The 20,238-nt window shown below is 54.2% G+C and overlaps 1 protein-coding gene across 2 annotated transcripts in view; it reads left to right on the top strand.

Annotated features, from left to right (window-relative positions):
• DPYSL5 (dihydropyrimidinase like 5) overlaps window positions 1-19,154 on the top strand; it is a 36,566-nt gene extending 17,412 nt beyond the window's left edge. Inside the window, exons 3-13 of one of the 2 annotated variants that reach the window (XM_083605235.1) lie at window positions 2,359-2,517; window positions 5,479-5,658; window positions 5,864-5,932; window positions 7,149-7,193; window positions 7,381-7,456; window positions 8,193-8,349; window positions 8,529-8,670; window positions 9,908-10,050; window positions 12,085-12,292; window positions 13,506-13,674; window positions 17,469-19,154. In XM_083605235.1, coding sequence (XP_083461361.1) covers window positions 2,359-2,517; window positions 5,479-5,658; window positions 5,864-5,932; window positions 7,149-7,193; window positions 7,381-7,456; window positions 8,193-8,349; window positions 8,529-8,670; window positions 9,908-10,050; window positions 12,085-12,292; window positions 13,506-13,674; window positions 17,469-17,554 — 1,434 coding nt within the window. In that variant the 3' untranslated portion in view covers window positions 17,555-19,154. The remainder of the gene's footprint in view (window positions 1-2,358; window positions 2,518-5,478; window positions 5,659-5,863; window positions 5,933-7,148; window positions 7,194-7,380; window positions 7,457-8,192; window positions 8,350-8,528; window positions 8,671-9,907; window positions 10,051-12,084; window positions 12,293-13,505; window positions 13,675-17,468) is intronic. The other variant, XM_083605236.1, reaches the window with a different exon arrangement.
• Window positions 19,155-20,238: the final 1,084 nt, after the last annotated feature.

The raw sequence follows: 20,238 nt of genomic DNA on the forward strand, positions 1-20,238 counted from the left end.
CAACACAAGGCAAAAGCACCAGTAACTCCACAGAAGAGCAAGAGTTCGTTTTATTGTCCATTTTGAAAAAAATACCAAGCCAGAAGGTGGTAGAACTAGAACTCAGATTACTAATATTTTTATAGGAATTGTTTTTAGAATTTCTGCTTTGTTCTTTTCTTTGTTTCTTTTTCCCCCCTTTACCAAGCAAACCCAAAGTGGCTTTCAAAAAATGCAGCCTGCTAATGCTCTTTTTAAAAAAATGTTCCAAACAGAGCTATCGTAAGGGGAACAGGATTGAAATAACAGCCAGATAAGCATTGTTTGTTTATTTCATTTTTTCCTGTGAGGCACCCCAAGTGATTGACGATCTAATAAAAATGTTGGCTGGTGTTTGACTAAGTTTTTCTGCTTGTGCAAGGATAGTACTTGTGCAAGAGGGTTCCTCCCCTTTCCAGCCGTGCACCCCCCCCCAAAAAAAAAATCTGATTTGGGTTGGTGGAACTTCTAGAACAGATTTAGGCAGTGGGGAGATGGGAAGAACGTTCCATCATGCAAGAAGAAATCATCTGACTAATGGAATGCCCCATGTTGAAAACAGCTGAAACCACCTTGTTTTTTAAAAAAGCATTCAGGCAAGTTCTACTCAGAGCAGCCCTTTCAAAATTAAAGGACCTAACTTAGTTGTGTGCATTAAGTTCAGAAGGTCTACTCTGAGTAGAATTTTGCTGAACACCACCCACCCACTTGGCTCCTGTGCATGAATTCTTTGGAGATGGCCTTCTGGCTGTGCACGGACTTTCCTTCTGTGAGCAGTGAGCCTGCTGTGGACCTGCACACTCCCTTTTTTGACAGGTGTGCAGCTGTTCTAGCACAGAATCAAGCCCATGACTGGTACATCCCCCTGTTTCCAACAGAAGCCAGCTCTGCAGAGGGCGGATTGAACGAGCTGTGCTTAACATCACAAAGCCTCCTCCCTCCCCATCTAGCTGCTCAGGGCGTCGCTTGCGCCAGTCACGGCGCCACTGTCTCCTCTGCCATGAACAGTGTTCCAAATACAGTGGACGCTCGGGTTGCGAACGTGATCCGTGCGGGATGCATGTTTGCAACCCGCAGAGTTCGCAACCCGCAGCGGCGCATCTGCACACACGTGGGTTGCGATTTGGCGCTTGTGCGCATGCGCAAAGCCCAATTTAGCGCTTCTCCACATGCACGGCCGCTGAAACCCGGAAGTAACCCGATCTGGTACTTCTGGGTTTTGGCAGTCTTTAACCCAAAAAAACTCAACCTGAAGCGTCTGTAACCCAAAGTATGACTGTATTTACAAGAAAGGTTGGCTTCTCAAAGAGTGCTCTGGAGAAATGCTTCATCATCCTGTGAGGCACTGGCTCTTTCCTTCCTTCTGTGGGTATGTCTAGGGCTGCAGCTGTGCTCTCCACCTGTGCCCCCCCAGAAGAGAATGTGGGGAAGGGGAGACATCTGTGACCCTCTGGTGCTGCTTAGCTACAACTCCCACCATCCCTGGCCATTGGCTGTCCTGACTGCAGTTGGTGGGTGTGGGGAGTCCAGCAGCCCTTGGGGGGGGGGCTTCCAATCTTCCCCACCTGCAGAGTCTTGGTCAAGCCTCCTGTGGCTGGTGTGCTGCAGACCAGGGTGCCTGTGAGGGCAAGGGTTAATGGCTTGCTGTTGTAGGAATGCGCTCTGCACATGCTCACATCATGTTTGCCGTGGTTCAATCCCTGGCGTTCAAAGTAGTTTCTGGGCACTGAGCCCCTTCACCTAAATTTAGGCTGTGAGCAAAGTCTCTTCTATCCCCCACCAGCCTGTTCTCTCTCTCTCTCTCTCTCTCTCTCTCTCTCTCCATTTTCCTGACATGCCAGGAGAACTGTTGGGGCAGCTTGGGCACCCCAGGGAAGAAGTGGGTTTAGTCCTGAGTGCCCAGTGCTGAGCACAGCCAGGGCAATAGAAAGGGGGCTTCTGCTTCTGCTCACCAACCACCTCCGCCCTCCCCCCCCCCACGAGGTCTCGGCCTTGGATTCCTCTTGAAATTGTGAAGGCCTTGGAAACCAGAACCCTCATGCAGGGCCCTTGAGGGAATGTAGGCAAGGCGGCCAGCTTCTCCCTCTCCTCCCGCCCCCCCTCAAAAAAAGCAGCTTTGGGGATTAGCTGATGTCCCACAAGTGTCAGCTGAGGACACAGCCTTCCCTTTGCATTAGCAAGAAATGCTTCCTGCCGGCTCCTGACCCAGGGCCTCCACGCCAGGAAGGCTGCAGGGCTTGCAGACTCTGGGTTGGGCGTTGGTGGTTCGCTCCTCTGGAAGCTCTTTTGGGGTTTCCACAAGGGCATCTCTCACCAGCTTCCCTTTGCCCCTGTGCCCAGGCTGCCCTGGTGGGGGGTACCACGATGGTGATTGGGCACGTGCTTCCGGACAAGGACATCTCCCTCCTGGACGCCTACGAAAAGTGCCGCAGCCTGGCCGACCCCAAGGTGTGCTGCGACTACGCCCTGCACATGGGCATCACCTGGTGGGCACCAAAGGTAAGAGGGCAGAGGGCGCAGGGGGGTGGGCTTGTTGGTCTCCCTGACTCAGGATGAGGAGGTCTTTTGCCTTGACTGGCAGCGGGTCTTTAGGGTTCCGAAAGTGGAGTCTTGTAAGAGCACAAGGAGTAATAATACAACGAAACAAGACCACCACAAACTGGCTTATAAGTATAAAACCAATTTTACTAGAATAATAGCTAGAATAGAGATAGGCTTGTAACCATGCAAACATACTAAGGTGCCATGTGCAAGACAAAGCCTGGAGATACTGTAAACATGGAGTGGATAAATGTACAGCTCTATCTTAACAAGTTACATGCTCACTAAACGTTACCCAGACTGGATAAATGAATCGTTCACCAAGTAGCCACAAGTAAGTCCAATCGCAGAACGGCAGCCCCGTGACGCCACAACGGCAAGGGTAGCCCACTGGAGAATATGAAAAGGGTTTTCAAAGCTGTTTCTCAAAGATTGAACTGGATGAGATGTTCTTCAGTGGGTCTTGGGTTGGAAGCACAAAGCCGTAGGCATGGATCAATCATGGGGAGGCAAATCAAAGCCGCCCCCCGGGTGGGAATAACGCAAGTGGGCAAAAGGAGACCTGTTGTTCTCTGGATATATTACAGGTTTCGCTGCACGCTTCATCAGTCCGAAAAGCCAGCCATACAAAATGGTTTGCTCAGGATAAAGAAAGTATTCCCAGGCCTGCCGGATCAGGCCAAAAGCCCATCGCATTCTGCCTCCTCTTCTCACAGCGACCAGCCAGATTTCCATTATGGGAAACCTGCAAGCGGGACCTCAGCCCGAGAGCTCCTCCCCCTCCCGTGGCAGAGCCATCCTGGCCAGGAGCCATTGATAGTCCTCCTCCATGAATTGGTCTCATCCTCTTTTAAAGCCATCCAAGGTGGTGGGCGCCCCTGTCTCCTGTGGCAGGGAGTTCCATAGATTAACTTTGCACCGCATTAAGAAGTCCTCCCTTTTATCCTCCCCAAATCTTCCCACTTTCAACCTCATTTGAAGCCACAAATTCTGGTGTCAGGAGAAAAGAAAAACTTTCCCCTTTTCCCTGTGCCATGCATATTTAAATTCTTCTTTTTTAAAATTTTGTTTATGATTTCCAGGTTTATACATTTCACTAACTTTACAGTCATTTTAACATTTCCAAACTTGACTCCCTTCCCCATCTTTCTGCGGTTCCTTACATTTATTTTTAATATCTTCTGCATACCAAATTAACTTGTGAATTTAATTCTTCTTATCTGTTTACAATTAAATTTTCAATAAACTATTTCTTTTCCTTTATAAAAAAGTTTGTTATCTTGATTTCTTATTTTTCCGATGTGTTTCGCCATTTCTGCATATTCCATAATTTTGTAAACTGCCATCGTTTTGCCTCTTAACTCCCCTTTAACCTAAAAAGCCCCCAACACTGCAAACTTTCTTCATGGGTGGAGGGTCCTCCATCTGCCTGACCCTTCTGGTTGCCCTCACTGCAGCCCCTTGGGGAGGGTGCCTGGGGCTTTGCCCCTTCTCCAGTGGTGCCACCTCCATGCCCCTCGGCCGTGCCTCCTTCTCCCAGTTCTTCCGCAGCCATCCAGCTGCCACCCTCCCCACCTGCTCCAGCCTGCGGAGATTTTCCTCAGGCCAACTGCCGGGCCCTAGCAGGATCTCAAGGCCAGGGGTCTCAAGCATGCCTGCTGGCCGTCTCATGGCCTCCAGCTGCTTCAAGGGCTGTGGAGCATCTGCTGGCTGGTAATTCTGGATTAGACCCCTGCCCACAGCCATCTTGTTCCCCAGCCCCAGCTGGGTGGCTTGACCTCCTTAGCCTCTTGTTTGGGTGTTTGTGGCTCAGCTCCTTCCTCCTCTCGGCCCCCTGACAGCTGTAACGGCCCTTCCTTTCCCTCCGCGGTTGGCCACTCCCTCCCCCTTTTTGGTGGGCTTTGCCGCTGCCTTGCCTGGCTTCTGGCACTGGGAGAAGACCCCCACCCCACCTGTGTCTTACCTGTGCAGGACCATTTCATCACAGCTTGGGGCACCCAGCTCTGTCTTCTGTAGTGGCACCTGCCCTGTGGAACACCATCCCACCAGATGTCAAGGAATTAAAGAACTCTTTGACTTTTAGCCCTGTATAGGGAAGGTGTTAATGTTTTATTGTGTTTTTAATATTTTCTTGGGAGCTGCCCAGAGTGGCTGGGGCAACCCAGTCAGATGGGCGGCATATAATAAAAAAGGTATTATTATTATTATTACTAAGATTACCAAACACAGACCAACGACTTGCACGTAATACAGAGACAAAACATGCCTCTAGAACAAGGCATGAGCATGCCTGGAAGAGGACCCTAGAGCAGAGATGCCTCCTTCTCTGCTCCGGAGGACCCTCCCCACTTTCCCCTCCCATTGGTGGAGGTTCAGTTAGGAGCAAGATGCTCCAAACACATGCTCCCTCCCGGCAGGGCCAAAGAACCTTTTGCTCAAAGGCAGGGCCAGCTCCTCACAGATCCAGGCCCAGAGCAGCGTGTTCCAGGTGACTCGAGTGAGTGAGCCAGTCTGCAGAGGAAAGCTGGAAGCAACCCAAGTCGGGAGACATTGTGATGTGGGGAGAACTCCAGGCAGAGGATTGGGAGTCTCTTGAGGTGTGGGGGGGTGCAGCCAGACATGGCCTCCTTGAAGCAGCAAAGTACATGAGTGTCCATTGCTTCCTGCGTCCAAACATACCACTGTATAAACAGGAAAGTCTGGAAATGTTCAGGATTTGCACCAACTTCCACATGAGACTCCTAGCTCACCTTCCTGTGTTCATCAGGGCCTTAGATTTGGGCACATTAGATGAGCTCAGTACCTCAAGGCCTGCGGCTTTGGCCCTCTGCGTCTGACTGACAGCATTTCCACGGCTGCTGGGGTGTCGGTGGGCAGGTGAGACCTTTGGGCGAATGACGCCTGCCCCTTCTGCCTCAGGTGAAGGCCGAGATGGAGACCCTGGTGCGGGAGAAGGGCATCAACTCCTTCCAGATGTTCATGACCTACAAGGACTTGTACATGCTGCGGGACAGCGAGCTCTACCAGGTCTTCCACGCCTGCAAGGACATTGGCGCCATCGCCCGCGTCCACGCCGAGAATGGAGAGCTGGTGGCCGAGGTGAGCTGCTCAGGGGGCGGGGGGGGGCGCGGCGGGGCTGCAGCCGGGGGTGGCAGTGGAAGGGGCAGATCCCATCAACTGATCCATAGGCTCTCCTCCCCTGGGAGAGGGGAGGAAGAGGCAGGGACCAGCAAGGGGGCAGGAAGAAAGTGACCCCTGTCCCCGCCTACCCCAGACTGACCCTCTCTTTTGCCTTTCCCTGCAGGGGGCCAGGGAAGCCCTGGAGCTGGGCATCACCGGCCCGGAAGGGATCGAGATCAGCCGGCCGGAGGAGGTAAGGGTGCCTATCAAGGAAGGAAGTGTTGCGTTCCCAAAGCAAGGAAGAATTGGACTCTGATTAATAGAATACGCACGAGGCTTGACCAGCAAGACTCTGGGAGGAGTGCCAATAATAATTCCCTCCTCACCCCTTGGCCCAGGTCGTTTTATTCACAAAAGAACTTTTTACACAGTGTTCGTAAGAACCAATCAGATTTCCTCTGAGCATTGCAAAAAACCCCACGTGGGGACAAAGTTAAAGTTAAAACTACAAAGAGCTAATTTGAGCATGCATACGTAGTTCAGAGTAAAGAAAATAGGAAACAAGGAGGAATGCTTTTAGGAAACCCTGGTGGTCATAAACAGGAGAGGAAGGATGGCAGAATTTACCATCTCCTTGTGAACTCTCTTCCTGGCCCTTAAGATCTATCTAAAGATTGACAAACTACATCAAAGTAACCTACTATCTTTATGTACTGAGGATGTCTGGTGAAGCAACTGGCCTGTGTTCCAGAATGCTTATACGTGCCTGTCAGGCGTAGAGAAAGCAAATGGCAGAGGTGCAGAGGCCTGTGGGATTTGATCAGAAATTATTGTCAATGAGTCAAACCCAGTCAACGCAATGCTTTCATCGTGGATACAATGGCTTGCTCCATATTTCATAATTCCTCATAGCAATCCCACCCGACCTCCACAAGGAAGGAGGCGCACCCATGAATGAACACACCTGCCCTGCTAGTAATCTCACTCCCCACAAGGCCCAAGAGAGAAGGGGGCAGTTTCGGAACTTGCAGGGTCTCTTTGCCAAGGCTGCCAATTGCCTGGTGACTGTTTTCAGAGGGCGGTTCTTCCACCGGCCAGGAAGAAGGACCAGGAGGAAGGCGGTGGAGGAGGGACTCGGCTGCCCATGCAAGGTTGGGGGCAGCTGGCTGAGCTTGTGGGTGCTGCTCATAAGTGGGGGGTTTATCATGGCCATTGGTGGTGAGTGGGGGGACATCTGTGCCCCACTGAGCTCCAGGACCCACCAGCTGCAGCTGAAAAGAAGTGAGGTCCCCCACCCGTGCCCACTGGCTTCACTGCGGCAGACGCTTGCCCAGTTTGTGCCCCATCCCATGAGCTTGAGCAGTTGGTCACTCCTGAGATGAGGGAGAAGTGTTGGGGTTCTGTTGGCGCCTGCAGGCACTGACTGCCTCATCTCTCTCTCTCTCTCTCTCTCTCTCTCTGCATCGCAGTTGGAAGCTGAAGCTACGCATCGGGTCATCACCATCGCTAACCGGGTGAGCAGCCTTAAGCGCCCCCTCTTTCGGCTGCAGAGGACTGAGGCTGTGTCTTCTTGCCCGACTGGGTGGGGGCCCCTTTGCCATCCAAGGTGGATGGATGCCTTGGACTCAGTGCCCAGGTCTCTCTCATTGCCCCAAGCCCCCTGACGCCTTTCCTCTTCTTTTTGTCCTCCTCCCTCGGCAGACTCACTGCCCCGTCTACCTGGTCAACGTTTCCAGCATGTCAGCCGGGGACGTCATTGCCACCGCCAAGATGCAAGGTGAGTGGCGTTCCCTGGATCTGGAGCAGGAGGTGCCCACACGGCAACTGCAAGGGGAGATGGCAAGCTGCCCTTGGCATGTCCCAGTCCCATCCTGCCCCTCCTTGCTAGCCGTTGCAAGGAATAGGTCTTTTCTCCCCAATCGGCTGGGGTGCCTGTTTTGGGGTGCCCTCTGAGTCCCTCCCAACTCTGCAATTAACCTTCCCGGACCCTGATATCACCCTCTGAGGCCCTTCTCGGCGTGCCTCCTCTATGATCTCTCCGGAGGGTGGCAACACAAGAACGGGCCTTCTCTGTGGTGGCTCCCCATTTGTGGAATGCTCTCCCCAGGGAGGCTCGCCTGGCGCCTTCCTTACAGATCTTGATGTGCCAGGTGAAAACGTTCCTTTTTTAACCAGGCCTTGGGCTGATTAATATTCTACATCCTTTTCACTGCGTCTGTGGGAAGGTTGGGGTTATTGTTTTGCTGTTTTGTTTTGCTTCTCATGTTTTTTTCCTGTATTTTATTATTCTGTGAACCGCCCTGAGACCTTATGATGAAGGGGGGTATATAAATCCAATAAATAAAAAACAAACACAATTCTGTGAGCAAAGTGTCTCCGGCACCCCCCTCAATCGCACAGCAGAACGATGCGCCCCGCAAGTCCTGCCTCTGGTTGCTGTGGGGCTCTCGAGGAAACCACCCCCTCCCTGCCCCACGGCCAGGCCTGAAGTCCCTCCCCTTGCTTCCCTGCAGGGAAGGTGGTGTACGCAGAGACCACGACGGCCCACACTGCGCTGACAGGCTTGCACTACTATCACCAGGACTGGTCCCACGCGGCTGCTTACGTCACCGTCCCGCCCTTGCGGCTGGACACCAACACCTCCACCTACCTCATGAGCCTGCTTGCCAAGTAAGGGGGCCTGGGCTGGGGGGTGATCCAGCCCTAGAGGATGGAGGGAGAGGAGGAGGAAGAGGAAGGGGGTCCTGGAACGAAGGGAGGGAAGGAAGGGGTGGATTTGCGTGGAGAGGCCGAGAAGGCCCCTCCCTGTCAGCTGGCGAGGGGGTTGCTAAGACCAGCTCTCCCCGCAGTGACACCCTGAACGTGGTGGCCTCCGACCACCGGCCCTTCACCACCAAGCAGAAGGCCATGGGCAAGGAGGACTTCACCAAGATCCCCCACGGAGTCAGCGGAGTGCAGGACCGCATGGCCGTCATCTGGGAACGGGGAGTGGTAGGTGGATGCACCCCATGGGAACCAGGAGAGGCCCCCCTGTTGCCCCCATCCCGCCATGGGGAGGGGAGAGGGCCTGGGGTGTGTGTGAGAGGCTGCCAAGCAAGGAATTGACTCTTCATTGTCGAAGGGACGCTTGCAAGCGGGGAAAGGCATGTCCTTCAGCCCACATCTCTCAGCTCCTCCCAGGCAGTTGCCACAACAGAGATCTCTGCTTATGTCTCTTCCCCACCTGAGCTGCCTGCCAGCAGGAGAAGACTGCGCCTGCGCATGACCCACCTCTGCTTCTCTCTCTTCCATCCTCTCCTGGTCCTGCCAGGCAGGAGAGGTGGGGGCAGGAGATGGCGGTGTGGAAGCCCTTGACTCTCCCCCCGCCTGAACTGTCTCCCTCCTCTGCTGCTGTTCTTCACTCTCCACTTCTGACCCCCGATCACCGATCCCTTTTCCCAAGTCAGGCTCCAGTGCCCCTTCTCCCCAGAATGCAGACATCACTCCTTGTGGCTCCACCCAGTCCCTGGCTTGCCAGTGTGGTGTAGTGGTTAAAAGCAGTGGATTCGTAATCTGGTGAACCGGGTTCGCTTCCCCGCTCCTCCACAGGCAGCTGCTGGGTGACCTTGGGCTAGTCACATTTCTCTGAAGTCTCTCAGCCCCACTCACCTCACAGAGTGTTTGTTGTGGGGCAGGAAGGGAAAGGAGGTTGTGAGCCGCTTTGAGACTCCTTAAGGGGAGTGAAAGGCGGGATATCAAATCCAAACTCTTCTTCTTCCCTTCGCTCGGTGCAGAGGAACAAAGGCTAGCAGGAGAGGCTTGGAGGAAGCCCTCCTGGGGTCCCTCTGCTGGCTGGCTGCCCGCATGAGAAAGAAAGGGGCTCAGGGCAGGGCGCCCCCAACCCAGCCTTGCAGCAACACTCAGCGCTGAGCCCGCGGCAGAGCTCCCCTTGCCTGCTTCCCTGCCACCAGCACAGCCTGTCCTCCAGCAGCCAGGGGGCATACACACTAACATGGGGGGGGGAATGCTCCAGGATCCATCCCAGCACATCCCCCCCCCGAGATCTGAAAGGGGGAGAGAATCCCATGGCAGCACTATGGAGGGGGCTTGGCGAGGCCATTTCAAAGGCAGCAATCCTAGCCAGGGAGTGGTCCTCTGGTGGTGGTTGGGGCTCTCCCAGAGTGTTTCCCATCAGCTCCCCCCTGCCCCCTGGCTCCTGCCAAGTCCTCTGACCTCTCTCTCCCCTCAGGTGGGGGGCAAGATGGACGAGAACCGCTTTGTCGCCATCACCAGCTCCAACGCTGCCAAGATCTACAACATGTACCCCCGCAAAGGCCGTATCATCCCCGGGGCTGATGCAGACGTGGTCGTGTGGGACCCAGAGGCCACCAAGTAGGTTGGGGGGGGGGACACAAAGGGGCCACAGGGAGCGGGGAGGGGGCTGGGTGTCAGCAGGGCCATGTTGAGAGTGACAGCCTGGGGCTTATGGGCTGTGAGAAGAGGGGAGTTGACGGGGGGGGGGCTCGCTTTGGCCTGATGCTGCTTCAGAAGCCTGGCTCCCCTCCCCTCCTGCTGGCTGCCTCCCCAGGGAAATGGGGGGGGGGAGAAGGATGCTCACAGAGATAAGAGGTTCTCCCCAGCATCATGGCTGTGTGTCCAGCGCTTGCTGCATTAGTTGATTTGATGGATTGATATATTATTTCGTACAATTTATATGCTTCCTGATGGTTTGAAAAAACACACAAACCTCCAAGCTGCTTACAAAAGAGATAAAAGAATAGCATGGTCAATAACAGATATTAGCAGCAATCATTTAAGACTTCCAGGAGGACAAAATAACAGTACACTAAAAACAGAACAAAACCTCCATCAGCTTTCTAAACTTCTGGGTCGGCTTGTCCAAACAAGAATGTTTCCAGCATGTATGGGATTTCCAGTGGTTCTTGTTGCTGGGGTTCCTTTAAATTGTCAGTTGCTTCAAGGCGTTTTTGTGGGAAGCTATTCGTAAGTCAGTTCAATAGGCAATGAGGAAAGGCTTCATCCTCACCCCTGCCCCCTCCCCAACCAGGCTTGCCTTTCTGCCACAGAGGCACCACGACCGGGGGCATAGGAAGTTGCCTTGTTCCATGTCAGACCCTCACTCCATCTAGCGCAATGTCGTCTGCACTGACCGGCAACAGAAGCAGCAGCTCTCCAGGGTTTCAGGCAGGAGCCTTTTTTGCAGCGCTGCTTGGAGATGCTGCCACTGGGGACTGAGCCTGTGGCCTTCTGCATGATAGGCGTGTGCTCTACCCTTCCTCTGAAGCTGCAACCCGTGTTGGCTGGAGCTCGAGGGGGGGGCAGTCGAAAACAGCTGGAGGGCGTCAGGTTGGGGAAGGCTGCCTTCCCAAACTCCCCTCACTGTTCAGAAATGAGCTGAAACTCCCAGTGAACAAGCCTCTTCTGGCTGAAACCCCTGAAGGCGTCTCTGCTTCTCAGGAAAAGACACCCAGTTTCAGTGCCGAAAGAAGGGCTCCAATTTCGCCAGACCCCTGGGCTCTCCCTTAAGTCCCTTTAGTGCATTGGCAGAGAAGGACCCACTTGCTTCTGGGGCCTGCGCAAAGGTCTCTCTCCTTCCTCCTCCTCAGTAGCGCAGGAGCAAACTACTGTCCTCCTTGCCCAACAGATGCTTGCAATACATTTCCCTGTGCTCTGATCCTGCTGCTTTCACAGCACGCAGTAGATGGCGCAAATGCACCAATGCGTCCTGCTTCTGCCAGGGGAAGGGGACACCCTGAGCTGCAGCTAAATCTTGCAGCGTGGAGTCTTCCTGGTCAGGGTGCCAGGGAGCCAGCCACGCTGTCTCTCAGGATGCCCCGTTCCATTCCCCCTCTGCCACCTCCAGCTTTTTCTTGCCCTGCTTCTGCAGCCTTGCGAGGTGCCTCTCCCCAAGCCTGTTGATCCATTCCTCTCGCTGGGGCTCCTCCGTCGCTGCTCATGGGATCAGCACATGTATGACGCTGGGGGCCCTTCCTAGTTCTTCCTCTTTGAACTGACTGCCCACCCCCAGATGGTGTGGACAGAATGCATTTCTGAGATGAAAAGCTAGGAGGGAAACTTGCAAAGTGGGCAAAGGGCACATTTCAAAGACGCGCCTGGATGAGGTTCCTGCTCTTTGCTTGGAGGCCTCATCCTGCCTCACTTTGACATTGCGTGTTGTTATTTCCATAGCCCTCCTTTCCCAAATTACAACAGAGAAGGTTAAATAAGAAAAACCTATAAATGTACACAATTCAATGTTGACGTGCTCCCAGAAGTCTTTGCTCTGTTGGGGCTTCTAAAGGAGCAGGGAGGGGGCTGGGAGCCTCCCCCCCCCCGGCTCAAGAGGGAGTCGGACCAGCTGCCGGCACAAGCCCTGCCTCACCTCCTGCTCCCTGCTCCCCCCAGGACCATCTCGGCCAGCACCCAGGTCCAGGGCGGGGACGTGAACCTCTTTGAGAACATGCGCTGCCACGGGGTGCCCCTGGTCACCATCAGCCGCGGGCGCGTGGTCTACGAGAACGGCGTCTTCATGTGTGCCGAGGGCACCGGCAAGTTCTGCCCCCTCCGCTCCTTCCCAGACTCCGTCTACAAGAAGCTGGTGCAACGGGAAAAGGTACCGGGGCAGAGGGGGGAGGGAGCGCAGTGCATTGCATTGCATGCAGAGACACCCATCGCATGGCAGCCTTGCCGCTGCATTTAGCAGCAGAGTGAAGAACACCATGGATTTTGGGGGGGGGGTCTGCAAAGAGGAAGAAGAGGAGGAGGGGCATGCCCAGAGGCTTTTGCTTGTGGCAGACGCCAGACGGTAGGCAGGGGGAAAGGCTGGAGCCCCCCAGTTCCTCCTTTTAGAGCATCCCAGGTGTGCTTGTGATTTGGGCGTCCAAGTGCAGAAATCGGCATCCAGGTGTTTGGGGTTTGGTCTTTTGCAAAGAGGGAAGAAATGTCTCACCTTTTTCCTGCAAGGGGAAGAGTTGGGGCTCAGCCAGACCTGGCATGGCTAGCGAGACTTGGCTGGGGGGGGGGGGACTGAAATGGCTACCACTTGAGCAGAGGGGCAACTTAGGGATAAAGAGGAAGAGGCTTGACTGGGAGGGGAGATGTTGGCCCCAGGAGAGGCTGGCAGGAGAGCAGAGGAGCGACCGAGAGACCCAAAGGAGAGGGCTTAGGGAGTTCACCACAGAGGCCCCCCCCGGCACCCCAGCCCCCGCCCCAAATCCTGGAATGGTAGAATTGGCGCAAGGACCCTGAAAGCTGTTTAGTCCTTCCTGGGATGGGGGGCAGCCAAGCTCTGCACCCAGAGACAAGGGAAGGCAAAGGGAGCCGAGGGAATCTTCCCAAGGGGTGGGGGCTGAAGAGGGGGCGAGCCAAGCAACCGGCCCCCGCCTCTTCACTCCACTTCCCTTCATAGTCCTTGCTGCAAAGAGAGGGGAGGCTGAGGAGCCCCCCCCCGGGCCTCCTCCCATCATGCCTCAGTGTTTGACCAGTGGTAGTCTGGGGCAAAGAGAGTGGAGTGGGGGGCGGGTAGCAGAGAGTGGCGTCTGGAGGGGGTCCCTGGCAGCGGACTGGAGGCTGGCAGACGTGGCACTGAGGGCCCAGTACTTGCTGGTGGAGGGGGGATATGAGAGGAGCCCCCGTTCCCAGCCCCAGAGGCAGCTGCTCCCTCCCAACCCAAGCCAAGCCCTGGCCTGCATTTCACCCGCCCGCACCCCGCCCCGAGCCCCCCAAGAGGCAGGCTCCCCCTTTTCCCACCCTGGGGGCGTCGGGGTCTCCAGAGGCCGCCTCTTCCGCTGACCTGTGTGTGCCTTTTGTTGTCTTGCTCCGCGCAGAGTTTAAAGCTCAAGGGCGTGGACCGCACCCCCTACCTGGGGGACGTGGCCGTGGCTGCCCACCCTGGGAAAAAAGAGACGGGGACGCCCCTGGCAGACACGCCCACCCGGCCGGCCACGAGACACGGGGGCATGCGCGATCTCCACGAGTCCGGCTTCAGCCTTTCCGGTAAGAGCGGGGCTGGAGCACGGGGCCTTCTGTGGGGGAGGGCGCGCAGAGGCGGGAGAGCCCCCCACGCCATGCTCCTTGCACCCCCAGGCTGCGGCATCTTCCCTGCCCCGCTTGCCCGCCTCCTGCCTTGCCCAGCAGAGCCAGCTGCCCCACGAGGGCTAGGACCTGGCTTCCCCCCTCCCCTGCCCCACCCCCACCCCCAATTCCTGCAGGGCCTGTTCCCTGCCCTGATCATGCATTGGCTGGGAATGAGGAGAAGGGAGAGCGAGAGGAGGAAGCCGCCAGAGTGGGACGCAGGCAGGAGTCAGGCCAAGCCGCTCTCGGGGGGGGGGGCATAGCATCCTGGAAGGGGCACCCAAGGGTCATCCAGCCCAGCCCCCCGCAATGCAGGAATCACAGCGGAAGAATCCGTGACAGGTAGCCAGCCAAGGAAGGAGAGGCCCCCACTTTTGGAGGGAATGGGTTCCCCAGCGCTTGGTATTTTGCCTGGGTCAGGATAGCCCCCCGTCCAGCCCCTTCTCCCCCCCCCTTGAGGCACACTTGCAGGGCTACACAGAAGGGGTGTCGCTCCTTGCAGAGGAGTCTCCTGCCAGCCGAGAGGGAGCAGTGGGGCCAGGCAAGGAGGCCTGTGGGGCTTAGGGGTCGGGGGGCAGGGCTCTGGAGAAGGGGCAGGCGGTCCCTTTCCCTCCTTCTCTGACACAGTCCTTTCCCACATTTATTTATTTATGCTTTTCAAGTTTATACATGTCACTGATTTTATACATTTCACTGATTTTACAATCATTTTGACATTTCAAAACGTCACTTCCTTCCCCCTCTTTCTGCGGTTCCTCACATTTGTTTTTAATACCTTCTGCATATCCAAATTAACTTAATTTGCTCATTTGTTCATCTACTTTAAATATATACCTTTATAAAACTGCAGGTTGTTACAATAATCCTGCCGGTGTTTTTATCTGTTTATAATTTATCTGTAAATATTGAATAAACCATTTCCATTCTTTTATAAAAAATTGTTATCTTGATTTCTTATTCTTCTGGTAAGTTTTGCCTTTCCGCATATTCCATAAGTTTCAGTATCAATTCTTCCTTTGCTGAGACTTCTGCTTCTTTCCATTTCGGGACGAGTGACATTCTAGCTGCTGTAGTAGCATACATGGATAAGTTTCTACTGTATACAATTTAGGTAGTTCTGTCCCTATAATTCCCAAAAGAAAAGCTTTTGGTTTTTTTACAAAGGTTATTTTAAATATCCTTTTCATTTCATTACATTTCATTTCCCAGTAAGCTTTAACCTTACTACAAGACCACCACATATGATAAAAACAACCTTCTTTCTATTCACATTCCCAACACATATTTCAGTTTTATACATTTTTGCCTATTCACTTGGTGTTAAATACCATCGATATATCATTTTCATATAATTTTCTCTTAGACCATAACATGCTGTAAATTTTATATCCATATTCCACAATTGCCCCATACTTCCATGTCTATATTATGACCGATACCTATTGCCCAGTGTATCATTGAGGATTTTACTTGCTCATCCTTTGTCTCCCATTCCAATAATATTTTCTACATTTTAGACAGCACTTTTACATTACATTCCAACAGGTCTCTCTCCAGTTGTGATATTTGTTCCCCAAACCCTCATATCCTATCTTTCTTAAATACTTCATGCAAATGATGATATTGTATCCATGTTATTAATTTTCCTGATAATTCCTTAAATTCTTTTAGTTTGTACTCCTCCCTCTTAATAAATTTCTATAAGCTGTCTATCTTTCTATCATATTATTTTTCTTTACCGCTATGGCTTCCAACGGTGAGAGCAAAAGTGGTGTTTTTACCTCTAATAAATTATATTTATGCCATACTCTATAAAAAAAATTCCTAATTAAATGATTTATAAATCCTTTGTGAACTTTCACCTTTTCATACCATAAATAAGCGTGCTAACCAAGAATGTTATCATGACCTTCTAGATCTAGAATATGTGAATTCTTTAATGTCATCCATTCCTTCAGCCAACATAGACAAGATGCCTCATAGTATAATCTCATATCTGGCAGGAAAAAACCTCCTCTTTCTTTTGTATTCTCTGCCGTAGTCCTGAGAAGAAAACCCCACCCCAAAGTTGCTAATTGCATTTCAAGGGAGTTGAAATGCGAATAGCAGCTTCCAAAAAGGAGGTCTTTCTTGGTACCACAGCAGGGCATGAGAGAGAGTTAAACTTCTCTCCCCCTCTCCAATCCCATGATTTGCATCTGGTTTGGACCTGAGAGTGGCGCTGGGGCTGGGGTCCACAAACCATGTGAGGTGCTGTCTCTTCTCTGGAGGGGGTTCAGGTGGCATCTCTTCTGCTGGAGGTTGCATGGTCAGTCATTTTAGGGGGGGCTTTCATGGGGTGATGAGTAGGCGAGAGGGCAGGCTGCACCAGTAATGTGATTTTTTCTTCTTCAGTGGGGGGAGAGATTCTCTTTGTATTGACCTTTGCGAAGAGGGCTCTGTTGTGTGCAGAAGCCGTGGTTGGCAATGGGGAATCTGCTTCCTAGAGCAAAGTGGGGGGAGACTGCCAGCCTGGCTCTTTCAGCCTGTTTGTCCCTTCAAATTGGGGGGGGGAATGCCTCTTACTCGAGGCTGGCAGAGCAAGACGTGCCAAGTCTGGCACTCAAACTTAATGCCAGGTCTCAGAAGTGAGAGGCTTCAGGCTGGCCTCCAAAGTCCTGCTTGGGAATTCTTGGAGGTGCTTTTGCCGCTGGATTGGACCTGGCAGGTCCCTCTGGGCCAGAACCTCAGTGTCCGTCCCCCCCCCAAAAAAAGGATGGGAGCAACTCCTGCTACTCCTCAAGCTCAACCCCTGGCAGGCTCTGGAAATGGGGATTACAGTATAGCCACTAAGGGGGGCTCTTCCTCTTCCTTGGCAGTGGCAGTGGGGGGGGGCAGGGAAGGGGGCTTGCAAGCTCTGATGCAATAATAATAATAATAACAACAATAATTTATTATTTATACCCCGCCCATCTGTCTGGGCTTCCCCAGCCACTCTGGGCGGCTTCCAACAAAATATAAAAATACAGTAATACACCAAACATTAAAAGCTTCCCTCAACAGGGCTGCCTTCAGATGCCTTCTAAAAGTCAGATAGTTATTTATTTCCTTGGCATCTGATGGGAAGGAGGTGCCACCACCGAGAAGGCCCTCTGCCTGGTTCGCTGTAACTTGGCTTCTCGCAGGGAGGGAACCACCAGAAGGCCCTTGGTGCTGGACCTCAGTGTCTGGGCTGGATGATGGGGGTGGAGACGCTCCTTCAGGTATACTATATTAGGTGAATCCCCCTCTCTTCTGCTTGTCTCCCCTCCAGGGGCGCCGACTTGCCCCCCACATGGAGGGGGCCTGGCATCACATGGCACCCCCTGCCTGGTGTGCAAGTGCTTGCCTGGGGGTGGCAGGGGATAATCACCCTTCAATATTGGGGGTGCTCAGCCCCTCCCCACAAATACTGAGGGGCCGAAGCCCCTTCTGCTCTCTTTAGTTGGGGCCCCTGCTCCCCACCCCCTCACCCTTTGCTTGCCCCAAATGCAGCAGCAGGAAGGAGTTTTTTCTAGGCCTGGCATTGGGGGGGGATTGCGCCTGAATTTGGGGGAGAGCTGGTGGGGCTGTTTACGGGGGTCCTTGCCGCAGCTTTTCTCCTCCCCGGCTGGTCCTTGTGGGCTCCCCCCTCCTTTTGGTCTGGATGTGCCCCCCCCCAGTGTGCTTCTGACCGCCCCGTCCTTCTCTATCTCCAGGTTCTCAGATCGATGACCATGTTCCAAAGCGAGCTTCGGCCCGGATTCTCGCTCCCCCCGGAGGCAGGTCTAGCGGCATTTGGTAGCTGCTCCCCCGACTTGTCCCCCAACTAAGGACGCCGTCGCCGCCCCCCCACTCGCCCGGCTGCCCCCCCCACGCCCCGCGGGTTCCAGGCAGACACACCTTTCACCGGAGCTGCCGCCGCCGAAGACCAGCACTTCACACCTGATGACCCCCACCAATACCCCTCCCCGGAATGAGGCTGCCGGGGGGGTCCCGGGCCAGAGGCACCCCCCCTCACTCCACGGCTGCATGGAAACGCAGGCTGATGCACGGGGGGGGGGGCGATGCTGGGCTACTTCTGTCTCTTTCTTCCAGGTAGAGGGGGGCAGCTCCCCCAAGTGCCACGGGCGGTGGGGGTGGGGGCCGACTTAGGGAGGGGGCAGGGCCAAGGGGGGGCCACCTGGGCCCCCAGTTCCTTTCTGTTTTGCACGTTGGGTTTTTTGGATAAGTGACATTTTGACTTGTTTGTGCATCACGTGGAAAAAAAATGAATAATCCTGAATTAAAAGGTGCTTTGTGTGACTAGCAGTAGGATAGGAAGGGGGAGGCAGGTGGGGGGGCTGGACAGGTCTCTAGGGTGGAGCCCCCCCTTTCCAAGCAGCGTTTGCTGTGCAGAGAGGTTCATCCCAACATTGCTTAGCAGTAGTGGGAGCCCCCCTTTTTGCTCTCTTCCCCGGGGAGGGGTGATGATGCCATGAGGTGGATTGAGGGGGGTGTCCTCTGCTGCCTGCCCCCCTTTTCCCTGGCCTTCTCTGTAGGCCCCACTCAGTGCCTTCTCTTGCGAGGGGGGAGGGCTAAAGTGGGAGAACTCCCACCCACCCCGTCCTTCCGCCAGCCCACCAGGCAGGAGTTGCCAGGGGCGCAAGAGGAGGGCCAGGACCCCTGGGCTCCCCCTGGAGAGTGCAGTGCAGAGCAGTGGTTAGAGCAAGGGGACCTCTCTCCCCACATTCCACCATAGGATACGGAGCTTTCGTATCTGCACCTTTTGGTAGGCAGGAATCCCTTTCTGATCCTTGGGTAGGGAGAATGGGTCGTGGGGTGAAGGGACCAGAGAGCTTGGAGGAGGCTGGCTGCTCCCCAAAGCTTTGGGGCCTCTCCTTGCCACTCCGCAGAGGAGGAGGGGCTGGGTGCACTGTCCTCTGCGACCCACTGTGAAGAGCTTGTGGGGGGGGGGAGCCAGTCGGGGTCTCAGCCCATAGTGGAGAGCACCCGTTTGACCTGAGAGGCACCCTGTTGAGGTATGGGATGTCTTGAGAGTCGCCAGCATACTCACCCCAACATTCCTCTTTTAACACAATGGTGCTAACCCCCCACCCCCCTGGCTGACTGTTGGGGCCACAGAGCCCCCCTCCACCCCCCCCACCCACCTGGTCTCCCTCTGGAGTAGTGTGAAGTGTGAACCGTTACTTGTGCACCTTCTCTCCCCCCCCCCCACTAGTTGGTCCCCGTAGGTGTGCGAGGCTGGTGGGGGGCACGACAGAGGACTCCTTTGCCCCAGGACCGCGGAGGAGGAGGAGTCCCGGCCCCCCGCCCGCCCCTCCGTTGGGATAGTCTTGTAATGGCTGTGATAGCACCTGCTGCCCTGTGCGTTTCTGTTTCCTCATTAAAGAGTGTTCTCATGGTACAAGGCTCCTGCGTCTGTCCTTCCGGGGTTGGGAGGGGGGAGCATTGAGATTTGGGGGGGGGAGAGCCTTCACAAGCGCTCTTTCAAGGGTGGCTCAAACCAACAGTCCATCAGGCACCAATGATCCACAGGTCGCGATTGCCTTTGCTTTGGCCGGTTACCGTATTTTTCGCTCTATAAGACACACCCAGCCATAAGACGCACCTAGTTTTAGAGGAGGAAAACAAAGGAAAAAATATTCTGAATCTGCGCAGCGCCTCTCCAGAGAAGCGGGAGGAGCAACGGAAGGGGCTCCATTTCTCCTCCCGCTTTGCTGAAGGGGCGCTGTGCGGCTTTCCCTCTCTGCGCTGCGCCTCTCCAGTGAAGTAAAGCGTTCCTCCCGCTGCCCTGAAGAGGCTTCGTGCGGCTATCCCAGAAGTCAGAACAGCAAGAGGGATCGCTGCTTTCGCTGCGCAGCTCTCCCTCTTGCTGTTCTGGCTTCTGGGGTAGCTGCGCAGCCTGCATTCGCTCCATAAGACGCACACACATTTCCGCTTTCTTTTTAGGAGGGAAAAAGTGAGTCTTATACAGCGAAAAATACGGTAATTAAATCTGCCGTGCTAAACGGGATGTGGGTGTAAACGAAACGTGCAGAGCTACATCCACCAGTTGGCAGCAAAGGGCAGCCTCGTGGGGGGCACAGAAGTGCATTTCCTCCTGCCCCCCCAAAGGGACTGAGGCTTGGGATTCCTGCCTGCTTTGCTCTGTCACACTCCCCCCCCCCCCCGCCATGGTTCCTTGGAAGGTTCCAAGTTGATCCGCTAGTGGCATTTGACGGGGGGCTTTCCTTTGAAGAGATCTCTTGCTTCTTCAAACACTGCTAAATAATCTAGTTGTCAGTATATCTATTGATAATAATTTTTATTAGTTTTCAACTACAATAACCCAATAATAGCCTCATTATAACAATGCCAAATTATAATACAATTAGTAATACCAATCCTTCAGGTGCCAAATCATGTAATTTAGGTGCCCCCCGCCCGCGTGCTAGAATGGATGATTTGATGATTTCTGCGTTCCAAAATCCTATTAATTTCAATCAC

The sequence above is a fragment of the Podarcis filfolensis genome, assembly GCF_964270895.1.
Source record: "Podarcis filfolensis genome assembly, chromosome: 3".
Classification (NCBI taxonomy): Eukaryota; Metazoa; Chordata; class Lepidosauria; order Squamata; family Lacertidae; genus Podarcis; species Podarcis filfolensis.